Source organism: Accipiter gentilis, chromosome 1, assembly GCF_929443795.1.
Source record: "Accipiter gentilis chromosome 1, bAccGen1.1, whole genome shotgun sequence".
NCBI classification, from domain to species: Eukaryota; Metazoa; Chordata; class Aves; order Accipitriformes; family Accipitridae; genus Astur; species Astur gentilis.
Window position 1 is genome coordinate 39,876,190 of NC_064880.1, and position 19,727 is coordinate 39,895,916.

The following is a 19,727-nucleotide window of genomic DNA, read 5'->3' on the forward strand; positions in this document are numbered from 1 at the left end:
AGCTGGGCTGCTGGACCCCATCCCTGTGTCCTCTCCCTTGAGGAGTCAGAGTCACAACTTTGGTCCTGGACAAGTAGAGAAGGAGCTGCCGGTCAGAATCATCTTAGCCAGTCTGCCAGTTGGTAGATAGCTTTAGCCCTGAAGCAGGATATTTATATACTGTCAATTTATGAGATTATCACTACTTTATTATTATTTTTTTTTTTTAAAGGAGAAAAGGGTTTGGATCCTTAAGAAGTGTCCCTAGTTTTATAGAGGTACTACATACCAGAGGTATCTCAAAATGAACTCATAGTGTACCTTTCTGCTTACGCATGACCAAGTACCTCACAGAAACGTGTAAAATTAAACACATGCAGACCTGCCTTAATATTGTGGCCTTCATCCTTAAAAAAATATTTTGGAAAAAATGACTGTGTGATTATATCTTTATAACATGTCAGGTGTGGTGTGGGATACAGAATCCAGCAACACTGGAAGTATTTGTAAGACATTAGTTCCACCTCTTTAAGAGCAGTTATGCCTGCATCTTGTTTTTCCTTTGTGCTCTACCCTGGATGCTGATATTAACATCTCATTCTTTAAAAAATGATTAGCAATATAAGCAGTTCTTGGCTGGCAAATTCTGATGATAATAAAAGACATAATTCACAGGTTTTAAAAATAAACCGACTGTGAGGCATCTGATTACTGGACATATAAACATTCAGTGTTATAGTAACTTTGCTGGAACCAGGCAGGTTTTTGATACATCTCATTAGGCAATGTATTTTTAATATAATAGGAGCTCCCATTGCAAGCTCCCCTTAAGGCTTTCCGTGGGATTTCTTATAACCTACTAACAAATTTAAGAGGTGCTAATAATGAAAGAATCACCAGGATCATACAGACATTACAAGTAACCAGATGAGACTTTGAAGACATTCAGAAGCCTGCCCTTAATGTCATTTATCTCTCTGGACAAGCAAATGTAAAATCCCAACCCCAAGAGAGAATAAAGTAGAAGGCAGCCATCCTGTGTGGCCACTGGAAATTTGGTCCCGCAGAGAGCCATAAACCGATCAGACCCTCTGCTTTCTTGTTGTTGCTACATTAAGTCAGGGCAAAAAACCTTATTCCTTCTATCACAAGAGGAAAGTTAGTTTTGCCCCAGAAACGGTACTACCAAGCACCTTAAACGTCATATTCAGGGCTGTGGGACTCTGAAGACAGTACAATCCTCCTCTCCAGAAACATCATAAGAGTCTGGAGCAATCTGGATGCTTTCTATCTTTAATATACAGTTTAAAACTGTAAATGAATAAGCATCCACTTACCATCAGCTAAATACAGCTTTTCTGGTGTCTAAGGAGTACTTTCCATTGTAGAAGCTTTCAGAGCCTTTGTACGTATGAATGTACAAAGGGGGTAGAAAACCCTGCAGAGCTCTGAACCTCTTGCATCAGAGGACAGGCACTGCATGTGGTATCCAAGAAGGTTGTGGTGGGTTGACCCTGGCTGGACACCAGGTGCCCACCAAAGCTGCTCTATCGCTTCCCTTCTCAGCTAGGCAGGAGAGAGAAAATACAGTCCAAGGTTTGTGCATTGAGATAAGGACAGGGAGAGATCACTCACCAATTACTGTCATAGGCAAAACAGACTCAACTTGGGGAAATCTGTTTAATTTATTATCAGAGTAAGAGAATGAGAAATAAAATCTAAATCTTAAAACACTTTCCCCCCACCCCTCCCTTCATCCCAGGCTTAACTTTACTCATGAATTCTCTACCCCGTCCTCCCAAGCGGTGCTGGGGGATGAGGAGTGGGGTTTGCAATCAATTTGTCACACATTGTCTCTGCCTATCCTTCCTGGTCAGGGGCAGAACTCCTCACACTTTTCCTCTGCTCCAGCATGGGGACCCTCCCACAGGAGACAGTTCTCCACAAACTTCTCCAACATCAGTCCTTCCCACGGGCTGCAGTTCTTCACAAACTGCTCCAGCGTGGGTTCTTTCCACGGGCTGCAGTCCTTCAGGTACAGACTGCTCCAGCGTGGGTCCCCCAGCGGGTCACAAGTCCTGTCAGAAAACCTGCTCCAGCGTGGGTTCTTCTGCAGGTGTGTATCTGCTCCACCATGGACCTCCCTGGGCTGCAGGGACACAGCCTGCCTCACCATGGTCTTCCCCACGGGCTGCAGGGGAATCTCTGCTCTGGCACCTGGAGCATCTCCCCCGCGTCCTTTTTCACTGGCCTGGGGGTCTGCAGGGTTGTTTCTCTCTTTCTCACTCCTCTCTCTGGCTGCAATTGTGCAGTTTGGGTTTTTTTTCCCCCCTTCTCAAATCTGTTCTCCCAGAGGCACTACCACTGTCACTGATGGGCTCGGCCTTGGCCGGCGGCGGGTCTGTCTTGGAGCCGGCTGGCATTGGCTCTATCAGACATTGAGGAAGCTTCTAGCAGCTTCTCACAAAAGCAACCCTGTAGCCCTTGCCCACTACCAAAACCTTGCTACACAAACCCAATACAAAGGTAAAAGGCTTTTCACTCTATTCTGTACTGCTGCTATGTTTTGGTTTTGTTTTTTTCTCCTCAGTCGCACTACATCCTGTATCTGCTGTATAATCAATAATAGTTAACAAGGGAAGATTTGGGATTGTGGCACTTACTCGGGGTATTCAGGAGACGTGACTTTTTGCAGTGGTAGGCTGCCTCCTGTTCGCAGTACTCTGCACTGTTTATCATGGCTTCAAGCTGCTCCGCACTGCTGTTGTAGTTAAAGGACATGGTGTAGGGCTTCTCCGGATCAGCTCCTTGGACTCTGGTTAGCCCTGTGTTGTTGTGCTGCACTGCAGTCCAGATCTTATCTTCTGTTAAATGAAAAAGGATTGAATGGGAAGTTAACAGAAAAAAAAACTTGCAACAAGCAGGGAACAAGAAAACAATTGAAATCGAACACTTTTACTGCATTGGATAGAGCATCAGCAGGACCCTGGGCTCCAAAATGGTCACTCTGTGATGAAGACCTATTACAGGTCAGTGTAGCCCGCAGAGATATTTCTCCCTCAACCAGCTCAAGCAAGCGCTACAGAGTCTGCTGAGCAAGAGAGAAACTACAAGCCTCCCAGGAACCATGGGAGATCTTCAGCACCTTTTATTGCCAGATATCTGAAGAAAACGAGATCTCTTTCAGGTGGCTTTGTCCCTGAGAGAAAAGACATAATAATATGGCTCATGGGGGTAACACTCATCTTTTGCAAGCATAGCTGTACCTGAGCACAGCCCATGCTGTTATAACAACAAATGGTAGTGGAGAACTGTGGCTGATGAACTTGCATAAACTAACCACAAACTTTTGCCAGAAAGCTAAAACTGAGAATATGTTCTTACTACCCAGTTCGAATTCAGATCACTCATTTTACTCAGTTCTCAGATCTTTCTACATACTAGTTGAGTGACGCCCTGCTTAGATGATCATACAGAACAACATATGACTCGGCATCTATAGTTAAGTGTAAACGTTGATGATTTCCCATGCTGGGGAGCCCATTCTCATCTCTTTCATTGCATTTGCTGACAGACCAAGCGATTTCGTAGGCAACAGAAAGCAGAATCTAGGCTTAAGCACAACCTACCCCGTAACAACCCAGCTCATGACTGGCACCGGGGTTGGCATGATAAGGACTGCGTAGGGTATTGTGCCACAGTGTTGACTGTGATTAAAACCACTGGGGCAAGTTTTACAAGCAATACATTTGTAATATTTCTTCTGATTTTAATTTAACTTCGTGTATCACACATTGCAGCAGTGTTCCTTTGAGCTCCAACTCAAGGGATCTGCAAGCAGCATCCTGAACTCAATAAGAACCACAGAATTACAGATCTATGAACAAACTCTTTCTGTCTACCATCACAGAAATTATGAGAGCATTGTGAGTGAATGTATGGTTTGCTGAGCATAAACTGTCCTTACAGTTAATACCATACATTACTGGGAGAGTAATTTCTCCATAACTTGCAGCCAGGTCCTGGAACAGACCTCTTTAAATAGTCTCCAGATGGTTGTTGTTACTTGCCTGTCATCTGAATGCCTCCATAATGACAATCCATTAAATCATCTGAGTGTCTTTGCACAGATAGTCCATTTAGGATTTTTATACGCCTATTAGAGTTCTGTTGAAGTAATTTGTGGGATATTTGTAGCTCAACGAAAAATACTACAACTATAATGCACTGCAGTGGCCACAAAGCTACTGGGTTTATTATGCCAGTGTATTGGGGAGTAACTGGAAGGCTCATGTTCTGCAAGAACTCAGACCAGGTAATATGGTAAAACTGTCTGAATACTTAAATGCACAGTTTTTAAGTACAGTTTAGAAACGATCCGTTTCAGCGTTATCCAGGGTTTCCCTGTTGAAGCATGAATAACAAAACAGAAAACTCTTGTCTAGATCTTGCTCCTTCATCTGTAACTTTCCATAGGTTTCTGCAAGTGAGATTGAAATCTTCCTCTCATCAAATGATTATAAATTTACTTCCTTAAATTTTTGCTCTGTCAGTGTCTTGTGTCCTCCCTAGGCAAGTAGGGTCTTTGATAAAGGGGGAATTTACTGGATGTGACTCTTAATAACATCATGGAGCACATGCAGGACTCAGTCCTCTGAATCCTCATTAAAGAGTTTGCCTTTTACTCTGGGTCAGCTCAGCAGATCGGCTGTTAAGGCTGCCCTTGTTATCTTGCCCATTGCTATGTCACCAGAACCAGCCAGGAAACAGACTCCCTGCTAAGCTAATTGCTTCTAATTGTGGTGTTCTCTGAGCATATATTGCTTCCAACACAATATAATTCAATGACTTCATAACACACATCTTGTACATCACAAAGTAGTGATTCTTATCAGCCAGTCTCTCTGTTTTTTTCTTTTGTTGTTTCAAGGACTGACATGAGTAGAGTGGATTTTTCAGAAGCAGTTGAGGATGAGTTAACTTTCCTCTCACTGAAGTTGGTAGAATTTTAACCCCTGCCTTCACTGAAAAATCTACTAAAAAGACAAACATCAAGTTGCTGATACTGTAAGCGAGATGTAAAACCAAGAGATGATGGAATGAACTGGTTGCTGAAATTCCAGATGGGCAGTCATAAGCTCCTCCTCACTGAGAGTTATTAACATAATTTTGAGAAATTGCAATAAAATCAATGCTCATAATAGTGGCTACAGTGCTGCTCAGGAAGTACAACAGCCTAACGCTAGAGTTTCAGAGTGGTTAATGCTACTGTGCTTTTCAGGCTGTGTACTTGTACATCGGGAAAGGTGCTGTGTGGGTACCTGAAAAGCCAAAACCATCAAGATCTGGTAATTTAGAAGCAATGAAGGATTACTAGGAAAAACTTTTTAACAGTAGCATAGCATAAAAGTGTCTTCCCAAGAAGTGTTGGAAATGTAATTAATTGACATATTTGAAATAAGGTTGGACAAGACATCAGCAAACATACTGTTAGCGACAAGCTCTCATTAACAAGTGTGTTGGACAGACAATGCAACAGGTCTTTCTCTTATTTTCCTCTGTGAATGTCCGTTAATTTTCAATGCTCTTGTTATCAAAACAGCTGCACTCAGCTGTCCCTCCGAGATCTGAACTTTGACATTCAAGAACTGCTTTTCTTCACAGGACCTTTTAGAAATAAGAAGCTAACCACAGATTTTCCATCCTCTAGTCTGCAAAGCTAAAGGAAAAACAAATCAAGTTTCTTTTTGTGCCCAAAGTAACTGTGATTTACCAAGTACATTAGGACAGAGAGTTAAAAAAAAGTAATAGAGGAAGGGAAGAATTCCAGAGTTACATTCCAGACATTTCCTAATCTACACATGCCTGATCTGTTACACTTTTACAGATCAGATCTGTGTTTTGCTGTTCACTTCAAAGATTCCCTCTTATGCTCCATCTTTGAAGTAAAGGTAACCACCAGTACAGCTTCTCAAAAAATATATACGTTTGGCTCACTGATCTAGTGAAAGTCACAGCCACCAGCAAGCATACCTCTGCGACGGCAAAAGCTACCACCATGCAAAAGTTTGTTTCTTTTCCCTATGCACATTTAGTGTAGAAAGAGCAAAGAGAAACACATCTGCTACTTTTTGTATTTTTAACCACACACACAAAAAAAAAAAAGGAAAAAAAAGCAATGAAAGAGGCTTTAAAAACTTAGAGTCTGAAAGAAAGTCTTCAGATTAGAAGGGCAGCCCAACACAATGCAGATGCAAGACAAAAGACCTGGTGACAACAATGTTAGAGGAGGAGGAGAGATGTATTCGACCATGTCAGCCACAGTTCTTCCCGCTTGCCCGGGAAAGAATAAGTACTTCCATTTTAGAAAGAAGGACGCGAGGCATAGAGGGGCTGGGTAACGTGCACAAAGTCACACACAACCTGCTAGAAGAAGGGGGAGATTACATTCACATCACAGTAATAAACAGAGCAAGTTCCTTCTTTCAAAAGGCCACCCCTCTGTTTACATGCAGCAAATGAGCCTAAAAATTATTTAAACTTTAGTTTGCTTTGGACAGAGTGGGAGAGCTGATACCACTCCCTCCTGCATCTCAGCTGACTGAGGGAGAAGTAACTAAGGGCTGGAGGGCAGTAAATTCTTGAACCATTCCAAGACAACAGCAAGACTGTGCACCTGCTTCTGTAGATCAGAAAACCACACAAAAATAATCCCAGCCTTTCTTCTGAAGACCCTCACCATTCAGATCAACTCTTGGGCTTTATTCAAGCACCATTTTCTCTACCTCAAACCTGGCAGCATTTAGAAAAAACTCATACTATTTTCTCAAATTCACATGCACAAGTTTAGCTAGAGCTGCTCCCAGAATACAGCTGCCTGCCTCAGAATGAGGTCAAAGTCAATCATTACACTCTTACAGATCAATCGGTGTGTACTCTGAAGCCTACTGACAACAACCTGGGAGCTTGCATTTCAGGCATGTTTCAGGACCTATGTAAGAAGCATAGCTGCAATCTGGACATGCACACAGATCACTACAGCTAGAAAGGAGTGCAACAGCTGTCTGCAACTTAGCTCCATGACTTGCATATGCCTTTGCAGAGGCAACCTCTGCATAGATTATGCCTACGGTTTTTGAAAATGGGGCTTCAAATACTTTTCCCATTTCACAATACAAGGATTGTTTAAAAAAAAGAAAATCTTTATTCTTTTTTGTTTTGTTTTCATTATATTTTTAGGCAGTGACACTGCAATCATAGATGCAAACCAAGTTGAGTGCCACTAGCTCCTTCTAGCCATTTCCATATCTGGAAACTGTTAAACTAGGCAGATAAGGCTCTCTCATGCTTTATGTCAACAAATAAGTTATCATTATCTTTTTACGTCTGTCCATACTGTATGCTTTTTTCCTGTTTACTCAATTTAATGAGCTCTCCCTGCACTTGTGAATTTGCAATGAGAATGAAAAAGCTGTTCTCCAGGCAAAGGTCACTGTTTATTTTTACCTTCTATTATTCCACTTTATTTTTTTTATTACTTTCTCAGCTTGGTAAAATTTCAAACCACACACAAGCTGAAAGTCATTCAAAACCCAGTAGGAGAGTGCAGCCACATCTTTTACTGTATAACCTGGAATAGTTAAATTCATCCTTGAAAAGCAGGTTTCCTAAATGCTTGTTAGATTGTTCCATAATTCAAAGGTGACAATGCTTTAATTTCAGGGTAATGCTACAGCTTTATGACTTCGCAGTTTATTTAATGGTCCAATTTACTAGGATATTATGCTGCCTGTATTTGGTCCTAGGAGATGTTTTTACAGCATGGGACTGCAATGCATTCAGCACATTTTAGACCCTCCGTTTAGCCTCACCCATAGTTCTATCATCTTGCTGGAAGCCTCCAAGTTGCTTTTGACGGCACACAAATTAAATTGTGGGAAATTAGAGCAGCTGGGAAACTGGCTTTCAATGAGTTCTGTATTGTCTAATTCTCATTTTTATTATTCAACTTGAAATATCTCTGTGGAGCACATTTCACCCATACAAACTGCATCACTCCTTTGTGATTTAGGAGGTTTGTCACAAAACAAGATTATTCAGACTGATTAAATTGCCAACAAGCCAAACATACGGTAAATGCTACATGAGAGAGAGAAAAATTGCTCTGAGAGCTCATATGATGCATTTGTTTCATGGTGCTCTACATTGAATACCAAATATTGCCCTGAAAGCTGTACCTATAACTAGAGGAATAACTACACAAAAGACAGACTCTCCTACTTGAACACTGTACTGTTTTAAGCTCCAGTGGCAGTTTAACCCAGCCGCTCTAACGTACGTCCCTCAAAGAATAGGAACAGACAATTTTTTATCGCAAATAGCTTTAATTCACTGACTCCAAGGAGGTACTTTGAGTGTCCTATGAAACTCACCTTCCCCCCCCCACCCCCCCCCATTTACTAGGGTTTTTTTTCTGCTGGCTGACCCAGCAATATGTGTTTTTGCAGCTTGTTTTGTGCTCATCAGCCTCCTCCTAGTTTCTGATTCAGCCACTTCCAGCCAGTGCAGAAGCACCGCAATGCATTTCCATGGAAACAATTCTAGGGGGGTTCCCGTCCCCCCCAGTCCTGAATGCAGCCCACTCCCCAATGGTACTGGTAGACTGCACCTGCCAGTGTGCATTCCTCAGGGATGCCCACGCCTGGAACTGTTCCTTGTCTTGTGAACCCTTCCTGGCAGTCAGTAGCCAGCACCAGAAAAGCACCACAACCCCAGCTCCACAGACACGCTGCTCCAGCCCCGGCAGAGAGGAAAGAGTTGGGTTCCCCACTCTTTACACCTCAGGCATGAAGTTTGCTCATTCTGAGCCCACGGTTTGAGGTGTCTCTGTCAGCAGAATGACTATGCCAGGCGGCTCGGATGGATGAGAATGAGACATGTCTTCTGTCACCCCTTGCAGCCTCATTCCCCATGTTGTGCTGAAGCCCAGAGATGGCACACTGTTATCCTGCCAGCCTGCTTCCTGGTGATCCTCCATTTCCATATTTCCTCTAATACCAGGTATGTACAACAAGCAGTGAGAAATATTGCTCTCCAAAAATTGCAGAGGCAGTTGCTTAGCTTCTTCCTAGTGCAAAACGGACACTTCTCCACTGTGCTTACACTCGTTGCACTTGGGACAACAGTGCAGTCCTCTCCAGCTCAGTCTCCTTCAGCTAAGGTGAGTTTTGAGAGACTCAACATAATCACTTTTCTGCTGTTTCACATGCCTTGTGATAGCTCGGACATCTGCATGAGCCTGACAGAAAAGAAGTGGAGACAACAGGAGACTTGCCATTCTTCCGATGCTGCACCAGGAGGCTGGGCAGGACATCTGCACTTTTCCAGCATGGCACTAAAGACCTGTGTCTGGGGCAAATGGATCAACCCCTTGTAACTGAGACAGCTGGAGTGACTTTTAGAGAGCCACAGCTTACCTCTAACTCCCGAGCACTGCAAATGTGTCAGGAGAGTGATTAAGTTGCAGTAAGCCTTGGTTAAAAGGTAAAGAAAAGGTTAGTAAAAAGGTAGAAGAAAACACTACTGTTAGTTCTTCTCTACTAAAGCTTCCTTGGGGCCCTCCTTCAAGTGTGACAATGCAGGCGGCCTGCAGGACTTCTGCTGTGATGCTCATCAGAAACACAACAATTTTGCCAAAACCAGCAAGGCAGCTGTTGACAGAGCAATGTCTTTGACATAATATAAGCACTAAAAGTTCTTCATTTTATAAAGTTCTGGAGTACTTAATGAAGAAACAACCAAACAAACCAGAAATGTATAAATTGTCAGAACTACAGCATGTAGAGTTTGAGGATATAAACTGTAAATCTTTAAGGACTGTCTTTAATCTAAACAGTAGTAAATAATTCGTAAAGGATTCCCATTCATTGTTTTCTACAGTGATAATCGATCACAATTACAGACAGTAAGCTGCAAGGTACACTCTTAAAAAAAAAAAAAAAAAAAAAAAAAAAAAGACAAACAACAAGCAAACAAAAAAGGCACTCCCAAATATTTCCTTAAGAGGTTCAAAGCTGTAAAATCTTTTCCAGCTCATTCTGAGAATCTCAGGGAGTTTCATCATTTAAGTTCTTATCCCATGATTACATACTTGCAGGTAATAAAACCAGAATTAAGGGCATGACCTCCGCCTCCTCCTTCTCCTCTCTCTTATTGCCTCAGCCTAACGAGTGGCAGCCCTCCTTTCCACGTGAGAGTCTTCCAAGTCCACAGGAAACGTAACAAGGGTTGAATCACATAGTGACTTCTATATCAATGTAATTCCTATACAAAGTAAAAGGAGATGGTATCTTATGGAAAATGGATTAATAAATTATATAAGCAGAAGAACTGAGATTCTTTTGTGGAAACAAAGGGAAGGTGGATGCCATGGGCAGTAATACCACCAGTTCCACGATTATTTTGGGAACATCAGTGGGGATCCTTACTGCAAGGACTGAGGCCCGTCCAGCTCTGCTTTGTAGCAGTCCATCTCTTTGTTACTCCATTCTGCTCCTTAGTCACAGCAAAGTGAGTAAAGTTGAACTGCCACAGTAATTTCCTCAAATAGCTGATCAAATATCATACTGTAAGTAGGACTATTCAGACACTTAAAGTATTTAGACACTTCAGCTACAAACACAACTTGTATCCTCCAGAATTCAACCCCTTTACATGATGTGGAGTATGTACTATATGGAAGAATAAAATCTTGATCACTGTTAGCTGAATGAAAAGAAAAGACCAGAGGTAATTTATAAAAAATTGCAAGTATAACTTGGGCAACCTCCTTCACATCCTCTTAGAATCCCTTACATTATCTGACATTTAAATACAGTTTCTATACAGTTTTCTGAGATAGAGAAAATAAAGCTTTGCTTTTCTTGCATCAAAAAAATAGGCAGTGTTTGCATTTTGAGAGGAGACTGCAAAACAGAGATGATCCACAACAAGGAGAGATATATGTTTGTTCAGTAATGATTTTTTCATTATAGCAGTTTCAAAAACAGATCTTGTACTAACGGCAAGACATGGGATAAGGACTCTTTCCCCGGTCTGCAGCCCTGAAGGAAAAAAAGGTAAGAAAATAAAAGGCGGCAAACTATTTGAGGACTGGACAAATATCTGGCTAAGACAAAATTAACCATTGATCTAGTCATGGCAATTTCTAAGTATTATTGATTTGAAAGCCCAGGTCTGCATATAGTAAAACAGCATCAGTAAAGAAGTACAGTGACAGAAAGATTCAAGTGTATTGTAAGCAAATCTTTCAGATATTAAGGGGAAAATTTACTCCAGAGGAGGTGAGGAAAGGTCATTACGAACACTTTCCATACAGGGCAGCAAAACAAGTACATGGATGTAGATTGCATGTCTATAGACTTTGCACTGGAGAATATGATTATAAGCATTTAAGTAGTACTCCAGACAGATCAATACATTTCTAAGCAACAAGAGAAAAAGAATAAGCCTCACAATGATAGAAAGACTGCCAAACCAAAGGTTCAGAGGGCCCATTAGCTGTTTTCTGTATTGATTGTTATCAGTCACTTCAGTGGGAATTGAAGATTAATTCAACTGGGGTAATTATCAAACAATCAGCCTACAGGGAAAATTTATTTCCCAGCACTGGTGGTTGTTCATTCCCCCAAAGCATGACAGGATACATTCTGTCTACTTTATGCAAAAAAGTCTGGGTGTAGAGCACCGTGGATGATGGGAGAACGCAGGTAAAGTAAGCAGAGCTAGTTCACATTCCCATGCAGATGGCCTTGGAAACAGGCTAGCTATGTTCCCGTGGTGCTGAATGCAGTCATCCCAAATTAATAATCCCTGCACAGACCCACGCAAATCCTCATGGTATCTCTTATAGCATCCAACTACATATGATCACGGTTTGGGCACATACGCCTGGTTCACCTCCCTCATGCACATGCATATTTGGTGTGGATTCCTCATTGTTTCTTACAGCTGATGAATTTCCCTGTGCCAGTGGCTTTGCTTTGTGTATAATGGGTATATAAGGTGAAGAAAACATTATGTTAATAAGGTGTTGTCTTTTTTTTTTTTTTAATCTGGTTTTGAGTTTGTTGTCTTTGACTGTCATTGAAGAGTCTCTTTATTCCTATTGTAATAAAATGCAAATGAACGTCGCTTCTGTCAATGAGGCCCATTCACTTTGGGTCTTCCCAATCTAAATAGCCCTGGATTATTTACTTTCAACCTCTCTTTGTACAGACATCTTTCTATGCCTTTAATTAGGTACATTACTGTTCCTGACAACCTCCTATTTCAAAAACATATTTTACTTTTACTGGAAATAAACAGCCTTCAAGATAAGATCCTTCTAAAGTGCTTCACACACTCTTTCCTCTTCTTGACCAACTTAAACAATAGCATGTCATCTACAATTTTTGTCACCTTGCTTTTTCAGATGCTTCTCCAGACAGTGAATAAATACATTTAACCACTCTGGTATCAGCACGTATCCTGTGGCACACTAGCCTTAAATTTCTTGTGATACTGAAAATTGGCTTTATATTTTTTAATACTTTTTTCCTCCTTTTTTCTCCCTGGAAAATTTCCCTTCCCTTATTTCTCTCTCCCTCTTTGTCTTTGTATGATCGTCCAATTCCCTCTCAACACACACAATCACAATTTTCTGATTTCTTCAGAATTTTTATTCAGCAGTGGGCTGTTAAATTTGACAGGCTGCAGAGATATCACTGGGACCATAGACACAATAACTTAACTTGTAAAGTTGATATTTCCCATATCTACATCACGTATTGGATGCCTATGACCAGACACCAACAGGTGAGAAAGCTGATATTAATCTGCCCTGGTTAATAACTGGCTACAAACAAGATCTTTATCTGTTCAATTAAACAGGTAAAAATTAGAAAGAACTTTAAAGAAATGTAAGTGAACGTTAAGGAACAACACTGTTCTCTAAATGCAATGCTGCTGCTCGTTGTTGATGATCTGATCCCTTCTTTGAATTCATCCTTCACAGACTCAAGGCACCATAATTCCCAGAAGTCATTAGCTCACTGCACCTCTATTTTTAAGAGTACTAAATGAGTCATATCCCTGGATTTTCCATTCCACCTCCAAATTCTTCAGCCTGAACACATTTTGGGCATAAAGAGGTTACCACTTCTTGAACTGTATACAAAAAGAAGTGCCAGTCTGAGTAAAAGCAAAGCTTCGTTTAGACCAGGAGCCCACCTCTGCCTTTGAGGGTGAACAGATACCCAGGGAAGCAAGGGAAGGTAAAAGGTTTTCCTGACACTCATTCCCATTTCTCAGCAATCTTTGCCTCACAGCTGCCTGAGCTGGGAACTGCAACTAAATCTCCACGTTTAATTGCACCTTCTAAATCCATCAGACAAAACTGGGGCTTTTTCCAACTTATTTTTTTCCTTCTGTTGATACATTGGCCTCCTTGATGTCCTGTGGTAGTAAGTTTCAAGTTAAATTATTCATTGCATCAGGAAAAAGAAAACAAACAAACAAAAAAAACCCCAACAAATCCTGCTATCTAATAATGTAACTGTCCTTAGCTCCTATATGTTGAAAAAGAATCAATCCCTATTTGTGTTCTCTATGCCACATATGATCTCAATGCTTTCCTGTGACGGTTCCCTTCACCATCTTTTTAATTTGTTTAGTCTCCCATACATGGAAGCCATCCATGCTTCTGACCATCTACACTTTCCTTTCACAGGAGTTGTGGTATGGATTTATGTCACTGAACAATAATGTTGACTGTTGTGTGTCTGTTCCTTGTATGTTCCCAATATAACAACATAGAATTTCATTTTTTTTGACTTTCCCTGAATATTGATACTTTCAGAAGACTATGCAGAAGCATTACCTGAAAAAAGTAACAAATTCAGAATCCATCCCTGTGTACATTAAGTTATTTTTTTCCATATTTTGCACTTAATCTATGACTGTAAACAATTTTTTATCAGCATAACAGTAAGGTATGTTCCCAGAGAGAAAAGAAGCTCTTGTGATTAAGGCACCCAAACCACATTTAGATGATACAGGAGCATAACCCAGTTGTACCTCAAACTCTCTGGACAACTGTAAAATAGTAATTTCTTTCTGTATCACAATCCTCTTTTATGCAATAGGAATAATAAAGATGCCTGCGACAAATGACCTTCCTTCCCCCACCTCAAATGATGCATCTAGGGGAAAAGAAGTAATACAAAAAAGTTTTCCAGGCTAGGACATTCTGTCAGTTTTCCCCACCTCCACTTTTCTCGTAACCAAAACAAAAATAAGTATGTCAGCAAGTTCATTACATCTAGAGAGAAAATCAGGTATATGCCTTCTGGATTTCTGCCAGCTAAAATTTATTTGAGGAAAGCAGATGCTTTCTGCAAGGAGTTTGTAAAAAATCCTACTTCTTCAGCAGAGATAAAAAGCACTGACAATGTTTTGATCACACGTATTTATATGGTAAATAATAAAAATGAGCACATTTCCCATACTGGAGATCAAGGAAGGATATTCAGACAGAAAGGTGAAATTCTAGTTTCAATTCTTACGAGATTCCACAACGTTGAAAGAGACACATCTTATGAAATATTTGTTACACTTGAATAAAAAACATACTTAATAATTAACAGGTGTGCATTTAATTAACATAATGATTGCCCAATTAAATCAAAATGAAAATTTAATTTGAGACACTTTAAGTACAAGGAGATTAAGGATAAAATATGAATACCCTGAGCCCTTAGTTTTCAGGACTGAGTGTGGAGGTAGTATGTGGCAAAGTAGCTCAACCAGAATTAGCAATTTAGAAGGAGTAATAAAATATTCTTTCATCTGCACCTGGCCACAGGAAGGAAAAAATGCCAAACAGGAGACAGTCTAGGAAATTTCCTCTCCATTTCTAAAATAAAAAAAGCAGAAAGGAGACTCTACCATCTACCTCAATCCACAATATGGGCTATGTAATTTTTTTCTCATACCCTTGGCATGACAGTCCTATAGAAAAAATAGGACCTACTTAAGGGGAGAATTTGCCAAACAGGTATATTCATTTGAAACACTTTTTATTTTAAAACTGCAGAACTATAAGTTAGAGAAGTCTCAACAAACAGGTCACCTTGCCAGGCTCTTGCTCCTCTACCTGTCTCTTTGGTGTCCCTCCTCCTAAGAACATCATGCCTTCTCCTCCACACAGATGCCTAGGACAATCAGGGGTTTTATCCTCTGGGACGTCAAAGGCAGCACACTCATATGAGGGACCATATTCCTGCTTAAGTCAGACTGGAAGGGTTTACAGCTAGCTCAGTGCAAGGAGTTTAATAATTCTTCCCAGAGCTACTGTTCTAGTAAAGCAGAGAAACCATTCACAGTTACAAAAGAAGGTCTGAATTCTAAGCTAATACTTCTTTAGTAAAAAGTACAAACATCTCATTAAAAGTTACGATATGAAAAATACATCAGCAGTTCCCTTTAAAAGGTGCAAATACCATTGTAAACACCACTTAGCAACAGTACAAGGTGAGTCCTTCAAACTTAAAGTTTAAAAATTGCTTTTACATGGATCCTATTTAAGGAAACACCTCAGAGTTGAACCTCAGTTACTAACAGTTCTCTTCTTTTTCCCACTACTGAGACACCCATGACTGTGGGGTCGTCTCAGTAGTACAATGAAAGACATACCAGCAACATTAGAGGCAACATAAAGTACCAAAGACAAGGTTAGATCATTACCTGTTATATTGCAAAAGACACGGAGTGGTCCAAGTGGTCCACTTCCATCAGAATCGATGTAGAAGAAACCTGATGTCTTCCCTTGGTGTCGGTAAGCCTCACAAGATTTTTCATAGATAGCTTAAAAAGAGAGAAAGAGATTGTATCATATAAACAAGGAGAAAACAGACAGACATATTTTATACATGAGCATTAATCATTGTCATAACATAAACTGTTGGTTCACTGCTGATTAGCATGTGAAAGAGTTTACTGCAGTTGGACCTAAGACCATGCCCAGAATTAGGCAGGTATTTAACTACTTCCTTGAACTTAATATATTCTGGCTTTAAAGATACAGGTATTGGCCTTATTTTGGATTAAAGTATGTAAAGACTTAAGTAAATGGATATGAACTTTCAAACGCACCACCATCTAGTTATGGAGTGATACATACATGCATCCGCATAATGATATTTCAAAGACAGACATACATACACACATGTACACGATTTACTACCTAGGCATGCGCTCAAGCCTTGTCAATACCGAAGACAGGTATTTTTGTCAGTCTTCGGCTTCCCTGAAGGGTATTGTTAACAGGTAACTACAAGGCCCTACCACTGTCTACTGCACAAGCGAAAATAAGCCATTGTTCCTTAGCAGAAAAGGTCAAGGTCAGATATGGTCTCCAACCTGGGTGATAATTTTATGATTTAGACCTTTTTTTTTTTTTTTTTTTTATACAACCAACTCTTCCTCTCTGCTTATCAATATTCTTCTTTTGGAGGATTAGTACCCATGAAAATGCCAAGTGGTTAATAAAACAAGCACAGCAGGTCACCAAGAACAAGAACAGGAGGAAAAACTCCCACAGGTCAGTGCAGTTCCTTGTAGTTGAGGCATGTTTTCAGGCAAGATATCGCAACTTCACATGGGGCAAAGAGAAAACCTCTCCAGAGAGGCAGTTGTGAGGTATCAGAGTCACATGTATGATCCTGGATCTTGAACAACAGTAACCTTAAATCTCATTGCAGGAGGATCGATTTTTTTTCCACCTACTTAAACACTTACCTGATTATACCGACAAGGTTATGCTCTGTAACAGCTTATGATTGTTCAACTAATTGTCAGCAAATACAATAAAAAACACAGATTGACTTAGCAGATAGATCAAGACTTCCTTTTTTCTTCCTATGAGATGAAGTTATTTGGAAGACACAGTAACGGAAATGCAAGCAAACAGAATTACCCCTAATCTTCAAGTAAGCTTTTGGGTGCTCCCAGTAGCCAAACACACAGAAATGTACTTGGACATCATGTTTGCCTGCTGCAAGTTCAAATCTATCTTTTTCTTACCTCTTAATTTTAAGAGCAAATTTAGCTACTATTTGCACATTTCTACATGATTATACAGTAAACGCTGGACTTACACAGATTAGGATATACTCAGGGGAATTTATGAATAACTCATTTGTTAGCCACTACAAATCTTTTTTCCAAGCTCCCCACTCTTCAGGCAGCAGAGCGGTACAGTTAAACTTGATATGGCATAATATCTGCCGTGTCAAGGTTGTAAATAAAATTGCAAAGTTCCCAGTACCTTTCACCTGGAAAGAACTCAAGGAGATTTACAGACCAACTGCGGGAGAACACTTCTCACCCCTTCTGAAACGTGGTCCCAGCCTCTCCCACAGAAGGCAGCAATTGCTCTGTACCAGCAGGAATAGTTCCTCATTCCCACTTCTGTGCACACATGGACTCACATCCTTCCTTTCTCCTCATTCTCTAAAAGTGGTTTCTCTAATGAAACAAATTTCAGGACTTAAATAGCCAGCCTGAAGTAGCCTCATCTGATTACTACCCTGAAGAATGCTATAAGATAGTTCATTACTCAGTTTTTAATGAAATTTGGACATTTCTTCTCTTCTGCCAACAAGACAGAATCACAGTTCTAGGGGCTCCCATCCCAAACTTGCTATGAATTAAGAGTCTTGCCAGTCAGTCACTTGTACCACTTGCTGAAATATGCTTTCCCCTTGTACATTTCTCTCTTGACCAGGTATCTTTAGCAGGCAGAACATCACTAGGTGCTAAATATGCACAGCATTATCCTTCCTGGAGTTAAGAAGCTGCTTAAGGTACTCAGCACCTGGTGAGACAGTGCTTTAATTAGTATCCATCCTATAATAAGAAAGCTTCTTCCTGACAGTCATTAGCCTGATGTAGAAAGCACTGTAGGAGTCCAGAAGATCTCTAAATTCCCTCTCTGATAGTTGGCCAAGAGTGTATGTTAAATGCAAATAAAACAAAATCCCCAAACCAGAACCCATTTTTCCACTATTCACAACCTGAGGGGCCAAGAGAGAGTCCCTCAGTCGCCAAAGTGCTGACAAAAGCAACTGGGATATGGAGGGTCAGGAGAGAGACCGTAACAGGCAATTAAGTAAGCAATCAAGGAATCATGGTTTGATCAATTTACAAAGTTCTCAAACTGCAGTTTACTTAGTGAATTTGCTGTCATCATCATTACAGGACACTTTATCTTGCCTCATTAGGGAATATGCCAATTGCTTCCCCTGAATTGTTTGCTGAGTAGTTTTTGAGACAAAGGATGGTGCAAGGGGCAGAGACATAAAACTAATATGTTGTCAGTGAACTGGCGCAGCTAGAAACTCATTCTTCATCACAAACTTTTTCTTGCTAAGTGTTTTGCTTCTTCTTAACTGTCATTTTGGCTGGAGCCCAGACATACTTTTTTCAAATTAATAAGGAAAGATATGAAGATTCAGCCATTAATAATGTGGGCATATGCAAACAGAGATGATCTACTCACCTTTAGATGGCCCCTTTGTCAGTGTAACTTTGGAAAGAAAAGGCTGTATAGATCTAGAAATCACACTAGGGGTGCTCAACTGGTGTAAATCTGAAAGGATGCACAAGCTTCAGTGAAACTACAGTTATGTCTGCCAGGAGAAAATCCATCCTGGTATGTTTTCCTTCTGGTTATATGAGAATTCCAGCAGTAAATACTAGGGAGTAGCAGAAGAAGTCAGAAAAGGCTATGAACCTCGAGCTCTAGCACATAAAACATATTCTAACCGTCATGACCTAGAGAAAAGCTGTTTTGGTGGACAGTTTATTTTGTAGCTGCATGCTTCAAGTTTCGCATGTCTGTATCTTAAGCATTTGATACTGCATACTTCTAGAGTGGATGGGCCATTGCTTTTAGTTCTCTATTTTGCTATTTTGTGCTGTATAATGCATCAAGGATAAAATGGTATTTGTTTTCCAGTCACTGGCAGATGCCCCCACAGACATTTCAAGTGCACCATCCAGTCCAAGCTCGCTTAATGTCATTGTAGGCTGAGCCAATCGCTGGTTTCAGAATAAAGTTACGCAATTCCATTTGCTGAAAAAGGCCCTATTACTCCAGTGACAACAACTTGAAGCTCTTTATGATTCAATGAAAGACAAGATCACTTTGCAGTCATTCTTCTCTTTATGCAATCAGAAATATTATACAAGAGTAAAAACCAGACTAAGAGTCAGCTCTGACTGTAAGGACCCCAGAGCCTTAACTTTGAAAACTGCCTTCATATTTATTTTCTGTTTTGTGCCAGGCTTCTCTGACGTAGATAGAGATGTGGTTGTTTTGGGAACAGTAGGAAACCATTACTGTAGTTGTCATTAAAGAGTCACCAACCATTTATGCATGTAATAGGGCCTCACTTTCAAAAAGCAAGCAGCAAGTGTAATCATGAAACTGTTGACAAATGCATACATTTTAATGTCAACCAACGTTTGCAGTAATTACACCTTTTTAATAAAGGAGAGGTATTCATCAGTTCTTTCAGAGTAGGACCCATCAACAATTTTCAAGCGCTATTGTTAAATTAAAAAAAAAAAATCACAAACAAAACCCAGTGATTTTGTTCCTTTCTGTGAAGCATTTTAACAGTGTTTATACTTTCACTTCTTTGAGT

At 40.4% G+C, this 19,727-nt stretch overlaps 1 protein-coding gene across 2 annotated transcripts in view; it reads right to left on the reverse strand.

Moving 5' to 3' along the window:
- CNTNAP5 (contactin associated protein family member 5) overlaps positions 1–19,727 on the reverse strand; it is a 304,375-nt gene that overhangs the window by 92,671 nt on the left and 191,977 nt on the right. For both annotated transcript variants that reach the window (XM_049806131.1, XM_049806123.1), the window contains exons 12-13: positions 15,763–15,882; positions 2,643–2,843 (exon numbers count right to left, since the gene is read on the reverse strand). In XM_049806131.1, the coding sequence (XP_049662088.1) occupies positions 2,643–2,843; positions 15,763–15,882 (321 nt within the window). The remainder of the gene's footprint in view (positions 1–2,642; positions 2,844–15,762; positions 15,883–19,727) is intronic.